The following is a 22,998-nucleotide window of genomic DNA, read 5'->3' on the forward strand; positions in this document are numbered from 1 at the left end:
TTAAAAGTAATATTTCCTCTTAAGGAGCAAAAATTCTCTCTCTCTCTCTCTCTCTCTCTCTCTCTCTCTCTCTCTCTCTCTCTCTCTCTCTCTCTCTCTCTCTCTCTCTCTCTCTCACCTTTCCATCACAGCCCCGTAGACTTTCATGCCGAACAAATCAGTCGCCAATTCTCTCCCCATCAGCTGATTCATCTTCTTCAGTAGGGTATCCCCGCACGGCGCCCCCCAAAACACCCCAACACCAGGCCGAGGGGGGCGCTGGGGGTGCATGAGCGGAGGTTGGAGGGGAGGAGGAGGCGGGGAGATGGTGTTGATGGTGGTGAACGGGTTGGGGAAGATTGGGCGCACTGATGGCTTTCTGAAGTAGTGGTGTTGGTTACTGGTGGTGAACATTTGGTGGTGTGATGAGATGTGGTGTTGTGGTGTGACTGGGGGGCGAGTGGTTGGTGTGTGAGGGTGTGGTGATGATATGGGAATATGTGGTGGTGAGGGGCGGTGTCTGGGTGGTGTGTGAGAAACTGGTGATGAAGGAGGAGGCTGTGGTGGTGAGGGGCGGTGTCTGGGTGGTGTGTGAGGCCGTGGTGATGACGGGGGAGGCTGTGGAGATGAGGGGCGGTGTCTGGGAGGTGCATGTGGGCGTGGTGTTGAGGAAATCTGTGGTGGAGGAGGAGGAGGAGGAGGAGGAGGAGGAGGAGGAGGAGGAGGCGGCGGCGGCTGTTTGGGTGTCTTCTTTGCAGTCGAAACACGGGACCAGGTAGGGGTGGAGTAAGACCTGGTTGGGCTTTTCATGATACCTTGCGGGCGTGAGTCAGAGGCCCCGAAGCTGTAGCGTGTAGGTGGGCGTGTGGGAGGGCGTATGGGCGGGCGTGTGGGCGTGCGTGAATGGTAGGGACGAGATGGGCGTGGCCTTAACCTCCCCTGGGTCTTGAAAGCGGTAAAATCAGCCGAAGGAATGACTGGAATCTGAACTTGCGAACCATTTCTTCTTACTATTATCGTAGGGCGGTGGGGAGTCTGAGGAGGACGAGGTGGAGGCGGTGGAGGCTTGAGTGGTGGGTGTGTAGGTGGAGTTAGGATACTGTGAGGAATAGGGTCTGGATATCCTTCAGTGGCTGTGTCCTTAATGCCTTCGTTCCTCAGATCTGCGTCGTGAGTGAAGAGTTTTGAGAGGGACGGGAAGAGATGCAGTGATCCTAAACTATTTTGAGTGAAGGGTGGCAATGTATCGCCTCTTCTTCTCCCTAACGCTTCTTCATCATCTTCTGCCCCATCATCACCATTTTCCCCTTCACTTACACCATTCTCCACCACGGTTTCAACAACTGGTGATGCTTTGGTGGTGAACGAGTGAGCAGGACTTGTGGTGGTGGTGTTACGCTGTGTTGTGGTGTTGCCTGTGGTGTTGTGCGTGGTGTTTGCCTCAACGATCCCTGTGGTGTGTCTGTTTGTGGTGATGTTAGTGTCACGTGGTGTGGTGAGGCGATGTGGTGATGTGTGAGTGTGGTGGTGATGTGGTGTTGTGGTGGTGGTGGTGGTAGGGGTTGTAGTGGTAGTAGTAGTGGTGGTGGTGGTTGTGGTGGTGGTGAAAGGAGGAGGAGAAGAAAGAGAAGAAGAAGAAGAAGAAGAATGCGATGAAGGATGAATAGGAGAAAGAGAAAGAGGAGGAGGAGAATACGAAGAAGGAAGGATAGGAGAACGAGGAAGAGGAAGAAGAGGAGGAAAAGGAGAAGTAGGAGGAGGTAGAGGAAAAACAGATGATGATGATGGTGGTGGCGATGATGGTGATGTAGTGGTGACAGTAATGGCGACAGTCGTTGCAGGAATAGTAGTGGTGTTGGTGGTAGTTGGAGAATTAGTGATGAGTAAAGGTGATGACAATGATGATGACAATAAAGACGATAGTGATGATGATAGTGATGATAACAGAGACGGTGGTGCTTGTGGTGGTGGCAGAAGAGGTACTTCCACCCACATATCACCACCACCATCACCATCATCACCATCACGGGCCGCGGAGTGCTGTGTGGTGGTGAAAGCCTCAGTCTGGACCACCACAGCACTTCCATTAGGTAACATGAGGGCTGCTGTGGGATGTTTGCTGTTATGCTGTGCTGTTTGGTGTTTGTTCTCTCCTACACCTGTTTCAATTGATTTATTTTCTCTTTCCGCTTCGTCTTTCGTTTTCTCGTTTTCTTTTCTTATTATTTCTTCGTTTTTTGTTCTTTCTTTACTTTTTATTTTTGTTTTCTCTTCGTTTTCCTTCCTTTCATCTTCATTTCTTATCTTTTCTTCATCTTCTGTTCTTTTTTTACTTTTTGTTTCTCTTCCTTCTTCGTTTTCCGTTCTCTCGTTTTCTTTTCTTATTGTTTCATATTTTGTTGTTTTTTCTTTACCCTCTGTTTCTTCTTCTTCTTCGTTTTCTCTTCTTTTATCTTCCTTTCTTCTCGTTTCTTCATTTTCTGTTTCTCTTTTCTCTTCGTTTTCCGTTCTCTGATTTCCTTTTCTTATATTTTCTCTTTCATCTTCTTCTGTTCTTCCTTCAGTTTCTTCTGTATCTCTTTTTCTTATCTTGTTATCAACCTCTTCTAAATCTCTCTCTCCTTCCCCTTTCCCTTCACTTTCCTCTCCTGTATCTCTTATCTTTCCTTTCAATTCTTCTCTTCTTTCTCTCACCTCTCTTTTGAACTTCGTATCCTCCTTACTGTCTAAATTTCTTTTCCTTACCCTTTCTTTCTCCTTGTCCTTAATCTTTTTCTTTCCCGTTCGCATCCCTCCTTCCTTCTTCATAGCTTCCACATCTCTTGTCTTTTTCAGCTTATTAATGATCCTTATGGCTTTAATTGGCGTTACTGCAGCTATTCCCTTGTCTCCCATCACGGTGCGCGGTTCAGGAGCATTTGATGGCCTCACAGAATACCTTGGAATGCTCGAATTGGCGTCCAGCAAGGCAATCTTATGGTCCTTATCTGTTTCCACGTGTTGTAAGAATGGAGGGGGAAATGTTTGTGGCGAGACGATAGGCTTGGCCATTTTCACAATTTTTCTCGTTTCTATGGGTACATTTTGCATAGGATCTCTCACAGGGGTAGAATACAGGTTATAATTATCCCTAGAGGTGGCCACGTACCCCTGGATAACCCTGAAGGCGGGAAATTTAGAAGTAAATAAGGGGAAGTTTTGGGAAGCAGACGACGTTGCGAAAAATTTGAAGGGATGAAATGGCCTTGTTTTCTTAGGTGTGTGTGTATGTGTGGGTGAGTGTTGCTGGTGTGCGGGTGTATTGAGTGCCTTTGTCCCGCAATTAGTGCAGTAGAAGGAGCAGCATAGCCATATAATGCCATACCACCAACACCACCGCCGCCACCGCCATAGTTCTGTCATCGCTATCGTACTTGAGTTTAACATTACCGTACACTGGTGAAATTTAAATGAGTGAGTTTGTTGTTGTTGTTGTTGTTGTTGTTGTTGTTGTTGTTGTTGTGTTTATATCCACTCCTATCCACCAGTAATCCACTTTTCTATCCTCTTATCCACTTTATATGTCCATTTCAGCACTGCACTCTTTTTTTTCTTTAACTTTTTCACTTTTTTTCTCACTTTCTTATCTTACATCTCTAAATATCCTTCCTTTATCGTGTCTATTTATTTTATTTTGTTCGTTTTCTTTCTATTTATCTTTTCTATAATTTGTTTACTTTCTTTTCTGTTCTTTTTTATTATTTCTTTATTTTCTCTCCTTTTCTTAGTATCCCTTGTTCACTTTCCTCTTCTTTTTCCTTATTTGTCTTTCGTCTTTCCCTCTTCCTCTCTCTTTTCCTCTCTTTCTCTTGACTTGCTTGGAGGAAAAAAAACAAGTCCTCTCTCTTTCCCTTTCCTCTTTCCTCCCTCCTCCTCTTTAAAGACGATACTGGCTTGTGTGTCTAGGAGGAGGAGGAGGAGGAGGAGGAGGAGGAGGAGGAGGAGGAGATGAGTGTCGCGGACTGAGAGAGCAACTGATTTCAGAGGAAGAACGGAAGCTCCTCCTCCTCCTCCTCCTCCTCCTCCTCCTCCTCCTCCTCCTCCTCCTCCTCCTCCTCGTCCGCCTCTTATAGGAAAGTTGTTCACCGTAACTTCTTAATACTTGGAGGGAGGAGGAGGAGGAGGAGGAGGAGGAGTAACGTATAATAGATGCACGGCTTCGTTATGGGTGAGGAGTAACGAAGGAGGAGGAGGAGGAGGAGGAGGTGGTAACGGGGGTCCCTTAACCTCTCCACACCTGACTGCCCTCCCTGACCTTTAAACCTCCTCCTCCTCCTCCTCCTCCTCCTCCTCCTCCTCCTCCTCCTCCTCCTCCTCCTTGTCCTCCTCTTACGTTTTTACAGTTTTTTCTTTATCTCTTCTCGATAAAGTAGTAGTAGTAGTAGTAGTAGTAGTAGTAGTTGTGGTGGTAGTAGTAGTAGTTGTGGTAGTAGTAGTAGTAGTAGCAGTAGTAGTAGCAGTATTATTATTATTATTATTATTATTATTATTATTATTATTATTATTATTATTATTATTATTATTATTATTATTAAGAGAAAATATGAACGTTATGTTATTTGTTTCTTCTTCCTTTTCTGTTTTTCTTTTTCTTCCTTGTATTTATTCTTCTGTTCTCCCTCTTTTTTCTTTTCTTCTTTTTCGGAGGCTCTTTCTTTTGTTCCTCTACCTCTTCCTCTTTCTTCTTCCTCTTTGGTGTTTGTTTCTCGTCTCCCTTCTTTATCTTCTTTTCGTGTTGTTCTTTATTTTTTCCTCCTCCTTCGGTTCTTCGTCTTTCTCTTTTCTTTTTCTTTCTTTTTTTTATTACTGGAGTTTTTTCCACATCATCATCAGTCGACTTAATCTTTTCTTTCTCTTCTTTATTTTCGAGTTTTCTTTTAACCTTTTTCTCCTTTTCCTTCCTTTCTTGACTTACCGTTTTCAGTTTATTTTTACCCTCATTCTCTTTTCCTCCCTTCCTTTCTTTATCCACGTTCTTGATTCTCTTTTTACCCCGTTTCTCATTCTCCTCTTCTATATCCTTCCCCTTTTTTAACTTACTTTTGCCTTGTTTCTCATCTTCCTCCTCCTTTTCTCTCCTCTTTCTTATCTTCTGTACTTTTTCGTCTTTATCCTCATTATCCTTTACGTATGTAGGATTTGGAAGGATAGGAGAAGGATGTGGGTTTCCTACGAGAATACCGCGGTCTTGCCAGTATCCTTTCATCCTTTCAAGACACTCCTTCGCTCCACAAGGCTCCTCGTGAGTCCCTACAGGTGGTGGAGAGATGGATGGTCTGGATGTAAGCTTCGATGGCGTGGATGGCTGATAAATCTCGCAAACCTTCCTTGTGTTGCTCAGTTCATCCACTTTTTCACTGTCCTCCTGCGTGAATTTGGATGGTTCGTGTATTGAAGTGGATGGTTTGGGTGTGGATGGTTCCCAGAGCTTCCTCAGTCTCTCCATACATGATCTGTGCCCGCATGGAAGTTCATGTGTGCCTAGTGGAGGTGGATGAGAGGTGGGTAAGGTGGTGGATGAGGAGGTGGAGGAGGGAGTGAGTGAACTACTGAAGGAGATGTTAGCAGTGATGGATGAAGTTGTGACACTGGAGGAGGAGGAGGAGGAAGAGGAAGAGGAGGGGTCAGCCTTGGAGATAGAAGAACTGGTGAAGGAGGGAGAAGAGGAGGAAGAGGACGAAGCTTTGGAGATAGTGAAAGAGGTACTAATAGCGAGAGAGGAAGAGGAAGAGAAGGAGGAGGACACGGAAGAGAAGTAGGAGGAAGAGGAGGAGGACACGGAAGAGAAGTAGGAGGAAGAAGAGGAGGAGGAAACATCAACAGTAGCACTAGAAGAAGAGGAGGTGGAAGAGGAGAACTCGGAGGAGGAGGAGGAGGAGGAAACAGTCGTACTCGAAGAAGAGGAGGAGGAGGTGGAAGAAGAAGAAAAGGTGAACGATGAAAGAGTACCAGTAACATCATCAGCACTGGAGACCTTGGTGTGGGAGGCGCTGAGGGAGGGAGTGGAGGGCGTGGCGTGTGTGTCCTTGGGTGCTGTGGGAATTGTGCCCTCTTCCTCCTTCGGGTCCTTGCCGCTTATGCCTGACATGAAGCTGAGGTGTGTACTGGTGTGGTTAGGAAAATGCTGGGAAGGGAGAGAGGTAGTTAGATAAATAGATACGTAAATAGGTAGATAAACAGGTAGATAGATAGGTAGACAGGTAGATGGGTACACAGATGCATAGACAGACAGGCAGACAGATTCCTGCAGACATATAGCAAGCAGATAAGCAGATAGACACATTAATAGATAGATAAAAGACAAGCATAGACACTGAAGAACAGACAAAAAAAAAAAAAAAAATTGAAAAACAAAGAAAAAAAAAACGCCAAAATCTTAATATACAAACTTAACAAATCCGAGACAAACAGATAGATAAATAGAAAGACAAACATTACATTCACGATTCCTTCCCATTCTTATCCTCCTCTTCTGTATCATCACCAGACGGAGTTTTCATCTTCTCTCCTTCTTTCAGCACACGCATTACAGCGTTCCTCGCCTCCCAGAACTCGTTTAGTTTAGCGAAGCAGTCTTCCTCACCGCAGGGCTCCTCGTGGGTCCCCATAGGAGGTCCTGAGAGTGACTGGGAGGCCGACTGTGTTTCCTCTTCAGCGTCCTGGTGAGGTAACGCGTCTGTCTTCGTCTTCTCGCTCTGCTTGTTCGCTTTGCGTGACATTGGGATGAAGTAGTGAAGATTTGGAATCGAGATGTGTGTTTAAATGTAAAAGAGGTTAAGGTATTCTGACTAACAGATAAGTTGAAATATAAGGGAAAAGTTGAAGTAGGAAGGTTTTGAAATACAACTTAGGAAAGGTTTGGATTAAAAATGCGTGTTTAAATGTTAAAGGTTTGAAAAAAGTGTTTTGACAAATAGAAAAGTTGAACTAGGAAGGTTTTGAAATAGAAATAAGGAAATGCTTGTTTAAATGCAGAAGAGGTTTGGAAAAGATGTTTAGACGAGTAGAAAACTTAAAACAGGAGGGTTTTTGGAAAAGAGATGTGTTTACAAGAATATTATAATTAAAATAAAAGTTATTTGGGAAAAAAACGTTTAGAAAAGAATGTAAAAGAGTTAAAAAGATTAGATTTGAAATACAGATATGTGTTTAAAGGAATGTAATGTAATGTGTTTACATGAATTTAACTGCCAAACTGAGAAAGATAAGAAAGGTTTGGAATAGAAAAATATAAAAGCGATAAAATAAGAAATGTTTGGAAAGAGAATGTGTCTGTAGGTGAATATAATAGTTAAAATAAGAGGGTTTGGTAATAGTGATGTTTGTTTAGATAAATATACCAGAATTTTATCGTTGTTCTCTCTCTCTCTCTCTCTCTCTCTCTCTCTCTCTCTCTCTCTCTCTCTCTCTCTCTCTCTCTCTTTGGGGAAAGGGGCAGAGGAGATCAGCCTAGAAAAATATTGAGATTTATAGACTATTAAGAAAAAAAACAAATTAGAACCATTTTTAATAATCCTTAATTTTATACACCGATGGAAAACAAGAAAACAAGACGCAACAAACTATGGTGAGGAAAATGGAGGAAACTGATTTTTTTTTTTTCCCTTTATAGACAAGCATGTTTTTTTTTTTCTTCTTTTCTTCTTACTTTTTTTTATACTACTTATTCCTATCCATCATTCGTTCTTTCTATCTTTATTCCTGTCTACGTTGTACATTGTTCATTAATCTATCTTTCTACTTATTTGTGTCTGTCTGTCTGTCTGTCTGTCTGTCTGTCTGTCTGTCTGTCTGCCTGTCTGTCTGTCTGTCTGTCTGCTTGCCTGTATGTCTCCATCCATCAGTTTTATCTATCTACTTATCTGTGTGTCTATCTGTCTGTCTGTCTACCCATCTGTCTACATATCTGTCTGCCTGCCTGCCTGTGTCTGTCCATCCATTAATGTATCTATCTACTTATCTATGTGTCTGTCTCTCTATCTGTCTGTCTGTCTGTCTGCCTGCCTTCCTGTCTGCCTGTGTGTCTGTCCATCCATCAGTGTATCTATCTAGTTACCTGTGTCTGTCTCTCTATCTGTCTTTCTGTCTGTCTGCCTTCCTGTCTGCCTGTGTGTCTGTCCATCCATCAGTGTATCTATCTAGTTACCTGTGTCTGTCTCTCTATCTGTCTGTCTATCCGTCTACCTGCCAGTCAGCACTATCCTAACAATCTTGCCATTAACGAAACAAGATCTCAAATGTGCACCGCAACAACAGGTATTACTAATAGGAGCGTCAGGTGTGAGGGGCGGGGCAGGTGTGAATCCGTCGGCATCCTTCCCCCAGGTGCTGCGTCCCGGAGAGCCACAGGGGGCGTAGTGTCTCCAGGAGGTCCAGAGAGTCCTTCGGGGGGCGCACCAGCCAGGACACGGCAGTACTGGGGGAGGGGAGGAGGAGGAAGGAAAGGGTGAGTGTTAAAAGATTGGACAGTATTCTGAAACACTTCTGCGCCACATCTCCACTACTTAAAGGCTCTAGCTGAAGTGATATGGGTTTTTAAGGGTGTTTTTACGGCTCTAGTGACAGACTGACAACATTTCTACATTATTAACAGGAGAAACACTCTAGAGAACCCGGCTAGTCATCTCTGTGGCCTTGGAAAATAGTGATGGTGAGAGAGCGAAGCGTTTCTGAATACGAGGCTGTAAAAGTGTGTGTGTGTGTGCGTGTGTGTCACATTGAGTGGAGTTTGTCTGTCTATCTATTTGTTTGTTTGTCTGTCTGTCTGTCTGACTGTCTATCCATCCGTTTATTTGTCTGTCTTTTTTTCTGCTTGTCTGTCTTATTGCCTTCCAGCTGCCCACCACTCGTGCACCTTCCTCTCACCTGGCAATAGGGAAGATGAAGGCGGCAAGTCCTCCCATCTGGTCGCTCCTCTCGTTCAGGTCACACAGAGGGCGCTGCAGACACGAGGCGCCGGACGGGGACCAGACGTGGGGACTCAAATGAAGAGCAGCGTTGACCAGAGACACACCCAGACGAGCCAGGCCTTCTACCTCGCGAACCAGCGCCCCTGTCGTGTTCCCAGAGGCGTAGGATACTTCTGTGGGCGCGTGCAGTGCGGAGTAGTGGAAGGAGGAAGGGTTCGAGAAGGCTGTGGTGTTGGTGGTGGTGGCGTTGGGTGATGCGCTGTTCTCGTGTTCAGCTTCCAGAAACAAGGCTTTTTTGAAGAACATTTTATCGAAGAAGTTGGTGTTATCAGTACTGCCGCCACTGCCGCCACTGTCCTTGTCACCGGCTGCCTCCTCGCCCCGCAGTGAGAAGAAGCTTGTCAGGGAGTCGAACAGAGACTTAGAGGGCACAGAGGCTGAGGTGTCCAGCTGAGCCTGCGTCCAGCCCTCGACAGCCTCGTGCACGCTGGCGGCGAACTCAAACACTCCTGAGAACCTTTCGTCTTCCCGCCAGGCGCCGAGGAGGTCCTGCACGTGCCTCAGCAGCCCGACGGTCACCGACGACTGCGAGAGAGACGAGACCATCAGTGACACCCTGACGTGCACGAAGGCGATGAAGGCGATGATGGCCAGCACCGTGAGAACCTTATCGAAGTAGTCCCCGGGCAGCACCGTGTCGTAGAACCCCCGCAGGTCGTCCATGGTGGAGGTGAAGGACGTCTCCATCTGGTTCTGCCAAGGCCCCACCAGTCTGTTCAGTTTGTTGCTGACCTTCTTCACGCTGCTGCTGACGAGGCTGGACAGCTCCCCCTCCTGCAGCTTGTCCCGCAGGTCCTTGATGCCTCCCTGCTGAAGGAGTCCTTGCAGTCCTTTGCTGACCTGGCCGCGGATGTTGTGGAGCCCTTTGTTCACCTGTCCCCTGATGCCTCGAAGGACTCCGCGAAATCCTATCCCCTTACCACCGCCTCTTTCCCCGCCCTTCGTGTCTTCACCGATGACTCCACTGTACGACTCCTCGCCTTGGGATCCCACGACGCCTGAGACGGGTCCTGTAAAGTCACTTGGGACTGCGTAGGATATGCCTCCTTGCTCGGGAACTGCCACATCCTGCGTGAACTGCGGGGATCCTTCGTGGATGACAGCGAAGGAAGTCTTTAGTTCGCCGTTTTTCTGGACGCCGCCCGAGGACTCCGAAGGATTCAAGTGGGTAGCGAATCTCTTGTGGGCGAGCTGGGGATTTCCTAGCGACGCGGCGGGGAAGCTGGAGGGCACCGGGACGAAGGACATGGACTGGGTGGGTGTGAGGCTGCGATGAGGAGGATGGGCGGGAGGAGGGCGAGGGGGAGGCGTGTGGCTGTGTTGTGAGGGTCCTGAAGGATGCTGTGAGTGCCCTGAAGGATGCTGTGAATGAACTAGATGCTGTGAAGGTCCTAAAGAATGCTGTAAGGGTCCTGAAGGATGTTGTGAGGGTCCTAAAGAATGCTGTGAGGGTCCTGAAGGATGCTGTGAGGGTCCCGAAGGATGCAGTGGGTTGTTTTGCTTTCCTGGAGTGTAGAAAAGCTGTGTATTCAGTGTCACGTCTTGCTGTGGTGTTTGCTGTGGTGTTTGCTGTGGGGCGTGCAGCCTGATGGTGGTGTAGTTTGGTTGTTCCGGCTGCTGTGGTGTCTGCAGCGTCAGTATAGGGTGTTGTGGTGTTTGCTGTGGCGCTTGTAGTGTAAAGGTGGTGTAGTCAGACTGTGTGGGTTGCTGTGGTGTCTGCAGCACGAAGACAGGTTGTTGTGGTGGTTCCTGTGGTGGTTCCTGTGGCGTCTGTGTCTCCCCGCCATCCAGCAGCCGTATCCTTATGGTCCTGTAGAGGGAGTCCTGGGGCTGGGTCTGCGTGGGCGTGATGACCGAGGGATCTGTAGGGGCGGGCCTGACCCCCACCACCACGTATCGCTGGTCGTAAGGATTCTGAAGGAGTAAGTTCCCTGCACCGTCTCTGTTCACCACGAAAGGAAAGGGCGTCACACTCACCACGCTGCTCTCTGCCTGGGAGGATCCTACGGAGTCCTTCAGGGGGAAATCCTTGGCTGTAGAACTCATAACAGCACCGGAGGACGCCTGAAGTAACTCGTCAATGGTGTACGTGTGATTGTAGCTTCCTAGAGGCGTGTAGAGATCCTTCAAGGTGATATCCTGCAGATATCCTTCGGCACCAAGAGTTCCTATGGGTAGATTCACCCCATAGGGAGCCATGGGGGACCAGGGGATGTAGGATACACCCCCAGGGAAGGTGAGGATCGAGTCTGCATCCCCAAGGCGTCTTAAAGGGAGGTCCTGCAAAGAGTCCTTCGATAGATCCTTCAAATCCTTCAGGTCCTCGCTTGTGACTTCCTGCACGGGGATGTGGTGCTCCCAAAGGTCCCTCAGGGTGCTGTATAGGGGGTCCTGCAGGATGTAGAGTCCTGCGGGGGGGAGAGGAGGACTGGCAGGACTCGAGACAAGGGCCTGGGGTTGTGGGATGTGTGTGTTGTTGTTGTTGTTGTTGTTGTTGTTGTTGTTGTTGTTGTTGTTGTATCCTTCTTGTTGTTGTTCTTGTTCATGCTTTAATTTTTGTTTTTGTCTCTCCTCCTCCTCCTCCTCCTCCTCCTCCTCCTTCTCTTCCTCCTCGTCTTCCTTTTCATGTTTTTCTTGTTCATGTTCTCCTTGTACTCCTTGCTCCTCCTCCTCCTCCTCCTCCTCCTCCTTCTCCTCCTCCTCCTCCCCCCTCCTCCTCCTCCTCCTCCTCCTCCTCCTCTTCCATGGCCACATCCTCGTCTTTCTCGTCACTTTCATAATACAACACAGTCACAAAATTTAAAGGTACCGGTGTTGTTATTTTGCCCTTGTCTTCCTCTTCCTCCTCCTCCTCGTTCTCATTCTCATTGTCATCCTTCTTCTCCTCCTCCTCCTCCTCCTCCTCCTCCTCCTCCTCCTCCTCCTCTAGGGTCCTGTAAGTCCTAACACGTATGGGACTCACAATCCTAGCGGCCCTTCGACCACGAGACGACGCCACAGAGTTCCTGAAGGATGCAAGGACAGGATAGGACTGGCGGTGGTGGTGGTGGTGGTGGTGGTGGGAGGGCGAAGCGGTGTCGTGGTGATGACGTGTAGTGACGTTGCGGTGAGTAATAGTGATGTTCTTGTGGTGATGAAAGGTAGTGGTGATGTTATGGTGGTGGTGATGACAACCGCTGCTTCTGTTATTGTGGTGGTGGGTTGTGGTGGGGACGTCCTGGTGGTGGTGGTGGTGGTGGTGGTGGCTGGACGCAACACTCAACACGCACAGGATCATCATCACTACACATTTTTTCGTGAAGTTTTCGTGAAAGTTCTTTGATTTTTGCAGCATTTTAACTTTTTTCCTCTTTTTCTTTTATTTTCTTTGTCTTTTTTTCTTTTCCTTGCTTATTTCGTTCCTCTCTCTTTTCTTCACCTGTTTTTTTCTTTATTTTTCCCTCAAATCTCTTTTTCACTTTTTTTCTTTTTCTTTATTCTATTTTTTTCTCTTTTCACTTGTTTTGTCTCTTCTTTTATTCCATTTACCTCTTCTTTACTTGCTTTGTCTCTTTCTTTCTTTATCTCTCTATCTCATTCCTTCCGTATCTCCTTTTTCTGTTTCTTTTCTCAGTCATTGCCTCCACTTTCCTTCTCTCCTTTCTTCTTTCTCCACTTCCTCCCTTTCTTATTTCTCCTTTTAATTCTTCGTCCTATCTTCTTTCTCCTTTTCTCCTATTCCTCCGTTTCTTCTCCGCTTTTCTTATTTCTCCTTCCTTCTTTCAACTCCCTCCCTTTCTTCTTTCTCCTCCCTGTATCCTCTTCCTCTCTTCTTTCTTCCACTCGTTCTGCTCCTCTCTCTCTCTCTCTCTGACTTCGTTCCTCACTGCCTCGCCGTCTGCCTCTCACACACTCCCTCACCGCCTCTCCCCAACACAACACTGAACTAAGGGTGTCTTCAGAAGGTTAGGGTGATGGAAAATTACTGGCGCCTCCACCCATCTTTCCTTAACTAGGGTACTGGGCCTCTCTCTCTCTCTCTCTCTCTCTCTCTCTCTCTCCCTGACACGCATATAGAAATCAGTCATGTGTGTGTGTGTGTGTGTGTGTGTGTGTTGTCAGTTTTTACGCACATGTGACAGGAAGAGTGATGTGTGTTTATTTTGTACACACACACACACACACACACACACACACGACCGCCGCCACCACCACCACCACCATCACCACCTTTTCTCCTCTTCTTCCTCCTCCTCCTCCTCCTCCTCCTCCTCCTCCTTCGTGTTGGCTCTACGTGAGGGCGTGATTATCATGGGCGTGAGAGAGTAAGGGCGTCTTCTCTCTCTCTCTCTCTCTCTCTCTCTCTCTCTCTCTCTCTCTCTCTCTCTCTCTCTCTCTCTCATCCGTGATCTCCGTTATGTGTCTCTCTCATTTCTTCTTTCTGTCACGCCCTTTCCTCCTCCTCCTCCTCCTCCTCCTCCTCCTCCTCCTCCTCCTCCTATTCCTCCTCCCCCATCAAATCCTTGCTACCTTCCACTCCTCCACCAGCAACGCCTCCACCGCCGTTCTGTTTGAGAGAGAGAGAGAGAGAGAGAGAGAGAGAGAGAGAGAGAGAGAGAGAGAGAGAGAGAGAGAGAGAGAGAGAGAGAGAGAGAGAGAGAGAGAGAGAGAATTATTAGATATTCTTTCCATTTATTTGTCATGTATTTATTATTTATCTATTTACACACTTATTCTGTCTGTCTGTCTGTATGTATGCTGGCTGTCTGTCCGTCTGTCTGTCTGTCTGTCTGTCTCTTTGTTTGTCTGTCTGTCTGTCTATTTGTTTGTCTGTTTCTCTATCTATTTGTTTGTCTGTCTATTTGTTTGTCTGTCTATTTGTCTGTCTATTTGTTTACCTGTCTGTCTGTCTGTTTCTATTTATTTGTCTGTCTGTCTGTCCGTCTGTTTATCTGTTAGTTCGTTTGTTTGTTACCCGAGGAAGGCGGTGATCTCGGGCGGTGCTTGGCTCAGCGGCGGTGTTTGGCTCGCGCTGACCTGCCTGCGTCTCCTCTTGCCCCCCGGAGGCATGATGTTCACCTGGAGGAGGAGGAGGAGGAGGAGGTGATGGTGGTGGTGGTGGTAGTAATGGATGATGATGATGATGAGGAGGAGGAGGAGTAGGAGGAGGAGGAGGAGGAGGAGGAGGAGGAGGAGGAGGAGGAGGAGGAGTTAGTGTGTGTTTCTTTTTGTTTGTTCGTTAAAATTTTCAAAATTATAATGACTGGAAGGAAGAAAGGAAAGAAGAAGAAGAGAGGAGAAGATTAAGGGAAGTAGAAGAGGAGAGAGGAGAGGAGATGAGAGAGAGAAAAGAAAGAGGGAATGAGAGTAAAAGAGAATAACAGTGATGAGAGAAAAGCGAAAAAGGGAGAGGAGATGAGAAGATAGGAGAGGAGAGAGGATGAAAGAGGATTATAAGAGAAGAGGACAAAGGAGAGAGAAGAAAAGAGAGAAAAATAAGAAAAATACTGAAAAAGAGAAAAGAGAAAAACGAAAAAAAAGCAAAATTCTCTCTCTCTCTCTCTCTCTCTCTCTCTCTCTCTCTCTCTCTCTCTCTCTCTCTCTCTCTCTCTCTCTCTCTCTCTCTCTCACCTGGTTTGCATTGTTGCTGTTGACGTTAAGATTAGCATTGTTACTATTCACATTATTATTACTATTCAAATTGTTGTTATTATTATTATTATTGATATTGTTATTGATGTTCACTACAAGGGCAATGGCATTCACAATAAAGCTGATATAGGCCATTGCGCCGCTACTGCTGGAGAACACACTGCCTCCAATACCACTCCCACAATGCACCGCGGGTTTCCTCCGACGATAGATAACATTTGGGAGTGCCCGGCGTCTTGTCCTGGTCTCGATAACGCTTGCCGATTCTCTCAAGTCTGTTAAATTCTGTTTTCTGAAGTTTTCCACGGGTTTCGAGTGAGTGTGGATCTGCTTTTTCATTTCCACCTCTGTTTTGCTTCGATGTTTTGTTGTTTTTGTTGCTGGCGTGGTTCTGTGTTGAGCTTTCGTGGTTCTGTTAGCGTGTGGAGGTGTTGTGGTGGTTCTGTTAGTGTGTGGTGGTGATGCGATGGTTCTGTGTTCTGTTTCCGGGGTTCTGGTGATGCGCTGTGATGCTGTGGCGGTTCTGGTTGCGTCTGGTGATGCTGCTGTGATAGGTTCTGCTGTTCTGTGGCTCTGTGCTGTCGTATCCTGCTGTGATGCTGTCCACTCCTTCAGGAAGTAAGGATCTTCAAGTTCTGTCAAGCTCGCGCCATTAGGAGGATACAAAGAGGAGTCCTGTGGGTGTAGAAAGTCATTTGGTATCCTTCGCTCCTTCAGAAAATCCTTAAGTAATGCATCCAGTTCACTTGTTAGTCTATCTATTACATCCTTTTCTTTATCCTTCGTCAGCGTAACACCCTCCACTACCACCATCACCATTACCACCACCGTCACTGCCAGGCCTTTCATATTGGTAACGGTAACGCACGCACACACCCACTCACGCACACGCACGCACGCAAAAGTGTACTGTAGTGTAGTGTGGGTGGTGAGATGGGAACGGTGTGTATGTGGTTAGTTTAGTAGAGTCCCTGTAGGTGGCGGGAGTGACTAGGAGGAGGAGGAGGAGAAAAATAATAGAGGGTACTGTGAATTGGCGCTCTCTCTCTTTGTTATGAACCATATTCGAAAGCACTTGAGCGCCGCACCACCTCCTCTTTTGAAAGGCTCTAGTTGAAGTTACGCGGGTTTTTGAGGGTGTTTTTATGGTTCTAGTGACAGATAAACAAAATTTCTACATTTTTGACTGGAGAAACACTCTAGGCAACCCGGCTAATCGTCTCTGTGGCCTTTTGAAATAGTCGTGGTGAGAGCAAAGTGTTTCAGAATACAGGTTTATATCTCATCTTCAAATGCTCCTTATTTTTCCTTAGCAAATTACTCTCTGCTTTTTCAACTAATACACTCCACTAAAAAATCTAAAACTTTATTGTAATTTCTAGCTTTATCATTATCTCAGCCTTTTTTTTCTTTTTTTTTTTTTTTTTGATGGGGTAATGATTCAGTGGTTCAGTTCAATGGTTGGTCTTTTGTTCGAAGCAGTGAACTCTGAACTCTGAAGGAAGGCGACTGAAGGAAGCCGGCAGGTCAGTAGTCAGTGTACAGGCGACGGTGATGGAGGTGAGTGGTGTGACTTGTGGTTCCTTCCTTCCTTCCTTCCTTCATTCCTTCATTCCTTTCCTTATTCCATCTTTCATTATTCGTTTCATGTATTGCAAATCTCGTTTTTATTGTTTTTTTCTGCTATTTCTTTACTATTTTTTTCTTGATTCCCTCCTCTATCTTTTTCCTCTTTTTCTTCCATTTGTTCGTTCGTACGCTCATTTTGTGGAAGTTTCATCTGTATAATTTTCTGGTTTTTATTTACTATACTTTTTTTTCCTTATTCACTTGATTCCTCTATCTTTTCTTCCTTCATTCACTTTATTTCATTCTTTTCCTGCATTCTTTGTCTATTTTCTCCCTTTTTCTTTTCATTTCTTCTTTGTTTCCTGGTCATTTTCTCTAAGTTATTTCTTCTCTTTTGCCTGTTTCGTTCTCTTCTTTCCTCTTTCCTATTCTCTCCTTCGTTCTTAATATATCCATCAAATACCATTATAAATCACCTAATTAATAATCTATTCATTGTGAAGTCTTAATTAATAACTATGTAATTAGAGTAAAGGCTCGGGTGTAGTTAAGTGGTTCAAGGGAAGTTACGAGAGAAAGAGAGACGTAGGGTTAAGAGGGGGGACCTGATAGAAGTCTAAATGTTCTTAGGATCAATAACCAGGATAGAAGAAATAAAGAATTCAAGCTTGAATTACGTTTAAAAAAGAGATGGGAAGGAAATGGTTCTCAAATAGTGGTAGATGAATGGCACGGACTCAAGTTGTTGTTAGTGTTGGTTGGAGTCATTAGGGAGCTTTAAGAGAAGGTTGTTAGATTTGTGGATGGGGATACGTAGAAATATGTAGGTATATTTCCTGCAGGGACTGCCACGTGTAGGCCTCATGATTTCTTCCAGCTTCCTTTATTTCTAATGTTAATTGCAGCTTCCCTTATTTCTTGTGTTAAATTAAGCCCTAAACGTGTGGCATTCCCTGTGGAACTCCGTAAATTTGTCTTACCATCAATTAAAGCTGCTTCTTAATGACGCAACACTAACAACCAGATTACATAGTCCATTCATTCTATTATTATATTATTCATCTGCCGCTCATTATCTGAGATTCCTCCCTACCTTCGTCGAACACACACACACCAACGCTGCCGAGACCACCGGGTTGTCCAGTGCGAGACTCCTCGGCCCGCTGTAACGGATACTACTAATTTGTGTGTACGTTTTGTACAAGTGATGGTAATTAATAATACCATTTTTGCTTTGTGGTGATTTGAAGTCTCTTGCAGGTTATGTCTTCCACCAGGGCGGAAGTGTGTGCAGCTGCAGGGCCAAGGCGGAGAAAGGGCATGGAAGGTGGCCGTGAATGGTTCAAATTGAGAACATGTTGTCAGGCAGTGTTGTTAAGGAGACGACTCAATGGTGTGAAGTTTTAACATAAAAAAGGAAGGAAATCAGTGTGGCAATCAGTTCTAGGAAGAAGTGGGTGGTGTAGGTGAGGTGTTTGGTGTGAGAACCAGCAGGGAGGAATGGGAAGGCAGAAGGGCCAGATGAAATATATACCTACGAGATGTTTAAGGTTAAGGTAGTTGTGATTGACATTTAAAAACCAGTTGTGGGAAGAAGAGAGAAGCAACAAGTAACAAGAATGTGGAATGAATTGCAGGGGGTGACACTTGCATAACGGAGGAGGATACAAGAGTAAAGTGAGGAGGAGTTGAAAGGCCGGCCGATTGCGTTAGTAAACACAGTTGTAGTAAGTAGGGCAGTGTTGAATGAGAGGTTGTGTAAAAATGGATTGAGAGCCGAGGATATAGATAAAATGTTTGAGAAAAAAAAATCAGAGGGACGGAGGTGTAAAGTAAAAAAAAAATAGTGTACATAGATAGAGGTTATAGAGTAGTTTATAGGAAATTTTTATATAACTAAATAGGTGCTTATTTATATTTTATATAGTTTACGTGGCGGCACACCTCCAGCAAAAAGTGTCCTCGGCCCTGACGTGAGGAGGGGGGGGGACACTTGCTGGACATCCGAGGATGGAAGCAGACACGAGATGCACAGGGAGACAATCCGGTGCACGTGAAGGCCACAAAACCTCGCCCTGAAGAATCAATCCCCTACAACCACTGCGATTGTTGCGCTCTCGTATAGAGGAGGTACACACAATAAATTATCTTTTCTTAATCACTTATCCGTATACTGTTATACACCCTAGTTTTTTGTCTTGTGTGTAGGTCCTCTCTAGGGAGGAAGCTACATAGTTAATACGAGGGAGAGATCAGACAATCCTCCTGCAGTGTGATAAGATGGCCATTTGTTGTGTTCAGCACTAACAGCGTAGACTGCCCACACATCAAGCACTGCAAGAAGAGCTCACATTCAGTCTCTCCCTCCACACACCCTGCCAGTCAATGAAAAGCCAACGAAAGTCCACGGGCATTGCTGATCTGTTGTTGATGAAAGGAATTATTAATAAAGGGAGTAACTTTTGAAACCACAACATTTTATAAAAGTATCCCTATGAACAAAGAAAACCGAGGGAGGGACACTGAAGAAAACTGGGCAAGCAATACCGTATACTACTACACTACAAATCTCAACCATCGCCACACAAAATTAAACGGCAATACAAAGTCATGAACTAATATATACTCCACGTGACGCTGAGGAACCAGTCAGTGCTCACGAGACCAAAAATACTCAACTCTGGACAGCCGGCAAGGCAGCACCAACGACGGGGTGGTGTGTGGTGCATGGTGAGCGTCAGTGTGTTCCTCCGCCGCCAGCCCTCGTCTCATTTCGTCCCCTGTGAAGCGTGGACAGAAATGAAGACCCAATATATGATTTTTTTTTCAAAGTCTTACTTAACACTAACAGCTCATACGCCACATAATTATGAAACTGCATGAAATAGTTAATATGAACTGTAAAAAAAAAAAAAATTTAATGTTCTAATAGCAAGAAGGGGTGGGGGAGGGGTAATGACTGACCTATTGACCTTAAGTTACTAGATACTCCTCCAACACTGAACGTAAAAATAAATAAATAAATAATACCAATTTGAATGTTCTAATAGCAAGGTGGGGGGAGGAACTGACCTAGGCCAATAAAACAAAGCCACTACTTTAAGCACTTAGTTTTTTTTTTTTTTTTTGTTCATACAATTCTCAATTTTTAATCACTTAACGAAAAGCTGAGCTAACAACCCAAAACTACTCACTAACAACCTTAATCACTCGTCTTACTAAATTCTTGCCCTTCTTTCATTACATCCACCAACTCTCACCTTTCACACAATTTTTCTCATCTTAAAATCCCATTAATTGCCCTGAATTAACTGAACTACCTAACAGCCTGAAGCGTTCGTCCTGCTATTCAAACCTTGCCCATGTCTATTTATACACATCTAAATTCTCACGTTTCATTTTTGTAATCTTATAAAAAAAGGCCCATATACTCATTACCATCTCGAACATTTGTGTATTGAAAAACAATCACACTAGCAACCCGGTAACTACTGAACTACCTAACAACCTGAAACACTTGTCACCACTCATCCAAGCTCGTCCGTCTTACCAAACTCATCCTTTACTTACATGAATACGATAAACATAAGCTATCACTCGTATATAGAACAAATAACTAAATGGTAAAGACTATGGTAGACTATCACAAAAAACTAAATGGTAGACTATCAACATATTATTAAAACGATACAAACTACACTATTACACCCACTCAGAACCTTAACGTCTATCTTGCTGCTCACTAACAATCAAATCACTAATATACTGGTAACTTAACACCCACCTGTCAATTAATACGTACTCATCTCCCTAGTTATCCACCATCACTCATTCACTAACTATTGTTTTGCTCTCACCACTATTTTCAAACGCCACAGGGATGATCAGCCGGGTTCTCTTAAATGTTTCTCCTGTTAATATAAAACTCGTTAATCTGTCACTAGAAGCATGCATACAGACACCCTTCTATGTACGTCACTTAAACTAGTCTTAGTAGTGAAGTGCGGCGCGTGTTTCAAAGTACGGTCCCTCGCACCCACCCATCACATTTAATAGTCCCCCATCCCCTTCCTACTCACCACCCAAATAAATCATGCCAAAAAAATAAAAATAAAATAAATAAATACTAAGAACAAGACCATTTAAGAACACTAGCTAAAAATAGACAAAAAAAAAAATGAATACAAAACATCACTAGCTAAAAATAGACAAAAAAAAATGAATACAAAACATCACAAGATAAAGTAAACAAAAAGAAAACGACAGCCTACAGACAAAATGCATTACGTTACCAACACCAGACTTCCCATTCTCACCTCGCGGTAGGCAGCACAACCTCTCCCTCTCCTGTTCGCAGCTCCACTGGCGTGGCGCTGCCGTCTTGCCTGGCCACGAAAACCTGACACAACGTACAGCTGGCACCTATCAAGGCTGTTGTAATTCGATAGTTAGGATGATTAGAGCGAAAAGGAGGTGAAAAAGTGTATGTATGCGCGAAATAAATTATAAACAAAAGAAAACGACGAAGAAATAACCAAAGAGAAGAGGAGAAAAAGAAAGATTTATTTATATACGAAAGAAATTCTCGACAAAAGACGAGGAACGGGAAATGAACGGAAAGAGAAAACAAACATATATGCGAAAGAAATTATACACAAGAAAAAAACGAAGATGAAATGAAAGGAAGAGAAAAAAAAATATAGATGAGAGAATTTATGGACAAAAAAAGACGAAGAGGAGTTAAAAACAAAAGGGAGGAGAAAAAAAATATACACACCAAAAATATAGACGATAGAAAAACGAAAAAGAAACGAGAAAAAAAACAAGAGAAAACAAAACAAAAGAAAGAGATAAAGAAAAAAAAAAGCAAAATAAATTATAAACAAAACGAGCAACAAGGCAAAGCAAACCAGAAATATTACAATGTTTAACCTTTTAATCAGAATACTTCCAACAGGCAGGTAACGATAATTGATATAGATACATTATATTCAACAGGTGAGACGCGCGGCTTGCCAGGTGCGGTCTGGTTAATTAAGGTGAGCAGTGACCGCCTAGCTTACCTGTCCATAATCAGTCTTAAGGCGTAGTGACCTTGTTAAGTAGTTGGGTAGTTAAGCTATATACACTTCGCTAAATACCTTGTGTGTGTGTGTGTGTGTGTGTGTGTGTGTGTGTGTTACTTTTTTTTTTTTTTTAGTATAGGATGGAAAATTGTTGTTATTGTTGATGGTGGTGGAAGTGTGTGTGTGTGTATGTGTGTGTGTGTGTGTGTGTGTGTGTGTTAACATGTAGCACTAAACACACGAGGAAAAAACAAGCAGGAAATGCCTTAAAAATATAATACATATAAACATATACATCAAAATAATACTATTTCTGAATTTCAAGAATAGATAAACCATCAATTAATTCTCTCGGCCTCAAGTACGATAGTCTCTCCCTTCCTAGTACGATAATTGATCTGAGAAATGTAACACTGATAACATTAATTACTTATCACACATATATTATCTTTTCTTCAGTTATTATGACACGATGTTATTTCTCTCGATCTGAAGAGTACGATAGTTTTTCTTCCTCGTATGATAATTGGGAAATATAATAGATAGGACTTTTCCATGCGTATTATCTCGTTCATCAATAATTCTGTGTTTTTTCTCAAAGTTATGACGCAAATTTGGTTACTTTTCCTTTACAGTTACGTATTTTCCTTCATCCTTCAATGCATAACTTCCTGGATGGCGCAGACGGGCTTGTGACGAGCAGTTGACACAATGGCTCGTTTGATTAGTCATTGAGTCATTTTACCCTCAGTGGAAGTGAAGGTTAACGCATTCACTCGTTAACTCAACTACTTCATTACAAACATCCTCTCGTTTATCACAAGTTAACACATCATTAAGACATAAACAAAGCTAGCAGTGTCTCCTAGTTAAAAGATGTGATTAAAGATAAAACTGCTCGTTAACTTAAATAGTCGAATAATTATCATGTCTTTCTCGTTAATAAGGAGAAGTTAACAAATAATCAAAACACAAACAAGGCTATCCAATGGCTTCTTCTCGTTATAAGTGGTAATTAACGACATAACCGAATAATTACCATGTCCTCGTTACTCAAGTTAACACGTAATTAAGATATAAACAAATGTATGCAATGTCTCCTCGTTAGAAGCTGTAATTAACGACATAACAGCACGTTCATTCAAATACCTACATAATTCTAGTGATTTACTCGTTCATTAGATAGTTAACAATTCAAGACAAAACACAATAGTTAACTGTCTCATCCTCGTTAGAAGCGGTAATTAACGACACACGAGCTCGTTACCTCCAAGATCTGAGTAATTTTAGTGGTTTCGTTAACAATCAGCTCAGTTTGAATATTAACATTAGTAACATGAACGTAACTATCACATCTGCTGAGCTGGTAATTAAGTAGTTAGCATCTTGATCACTCGTTAAATTCAAGTCCTCAAATCAATCCTTTTTTTCCTCTTTTACTTATTACTTAACTGAGTGTAATTGTTATTAGTAATTTTGTTGTAATTGCAGTAATCACAAATAATTATCGTATGGCCGGATAGTAAATTATATATATATATTTTTTACACTTAAGAGTTAATGTACAGTTTGATAAAGACAAAATACATATACTGAAGAATAATAAAGATGATAAGAATAATAAATAGATAACATGATTATTATTAGATGAAAAAAGCAGTTAGTAACATTGAACATTTCAGTAAAGATAAAATACGCAGTCTAAATAATGATAATAATGATAAATAAAAGGTTTACCATAAGTT

General features: G+C 43.8%; 2 protein-coding genes and 2 long non-coding RNA genes across 5 annotated transcripts; 1 reads left to right on the forward strand and 3 right to left on the reverse strand.

The window, feature by feature from the left end:
* Positions 1–7,516: 7,516 nt before the first annotated feature.
* Positions 7,517–11,621, reverse strand: LOC135092065 (uncharacterized). The gene is made up of 2 exons (XM_063990243.1): positions 8,884–11,621; positions 7,517–8,434 (listed from the first exon to the last, which is right to left on the reverse strand). Exons 1-2 carry the CDS (start codon positions 11,184–11,186, stop codon positions 8,293–8,295), a joined length of 2,445 nt encoding a protein of 814 aa, XP_063846313.1. The 5' UTR covers positions 11,187–11,621; the 3' UTR covers positions 7,517–8,292.
* A 2,316-nt stretch (positions 11,622–13,937) lies between these two features.
* On the reverse strand, positions 13,938–15,959 carry LOC135091966 (putative uncharacterized protein DDB_G0282129). The gene is made up of 2 exons (XM_063990037.1): positions 14,598–15,959; positions 13,938–14,045 (listed from the first exon to the last, which is right to left on the reverse strand). Exons 1-2 carry the CDS (start codon positions 15,465–15,467, stop codon positions 13,938–13,940), a joined length of 978 nt encoding a protein of 325 aa, XP_063846107.1. The 5' UTR covers positions 15,468–15,959.
* Positions 15,960–16,145: 186 nt separating this feature from the next.
* LOC135092067 (uncharacterized) lies at positions 16,146–18,254 on the forward strand. Its single transcript, XR_010262734.1, has 3 exons — positions 16,146–16,178; positions 17,269–17,376; positions 18,115–18,254. It is a non-coding gene; the product is annotated as an uncharacterized LOC135092067 (long non-coding RNA).
* LOC135092066 (uncharacterized) lies at positions 18,093–20,628 on the reverse strand. 2 transcript variants are annotated; one of them, XR_010262732.1, is made up of 3 exons: positions 20,504–20,628; positions 18,848–18,967; positions 18,093–18,608 (listed from the first exon to the last, which is right to left on the reverse strand). It is a non-coding gene; the product is annotated as an uncharacterized LOC135092066 (long non-coding RNA). The 2 variants fall into 2 exon arrangements; XR_010262733.1 differs by having other exon boundaries at positions 18,093–18,521; positions 20,504–20,627.
* Between the last annotated feature and the right edge of the window lie 2,370 nt (positions 20,629–22,998).

This window comes from Scylla paramamosain, chromosome 39 (genome assembly GCF_035594125.1).
Source record: "Scylla paramamosain isolate STU-SP2022 chromosome 39, ASM3559412v1, whole genome shotgun sequence".
Taxonomy (NCBI): domain Eukaryota; kingdom Metazoa; phylum Arthropoda; class Malacostraca; order Decapoda; family Portunidae; genus Scylla; species Scylla paramamosain.

What these genes read in the sequence shown, in the direction of transcription:
- LOC135092065 (XM_063990243.1), bottom strand. Translation starts at nt 11,186, where the DNA reads ATGGCTCCCTATGGGGTGAATCTACCCATAGGAACTCTTGGTGCCGAA. An exon ending in TTCATCTTCCCTATTGCCAG is followed by an intron (nt 8,435 to 8,883) that starts GTGAGAGGAAGG and finishes CCCCTCCCCCAG; the next exon opens with TACTGCCGTGTCCTGGCTGG.
- LOC135091966 (XM_063990037.1), bottom strand. Translation starts at nt 15,467, where the DNA reads ATGAAAGGCCTGGCAGTGACGGTGGTGGTAATGGTGATGGTGGTAGTG. An exon ending in ACAGCAACAATGCAAACCAG is followed by an intron (nt 14,046 to 14,597) that starts GTGAGAGAGAGA and finishes CTCCTCCTCCAG; the next exon opens with GTGAACATCATGCCTCCGGG.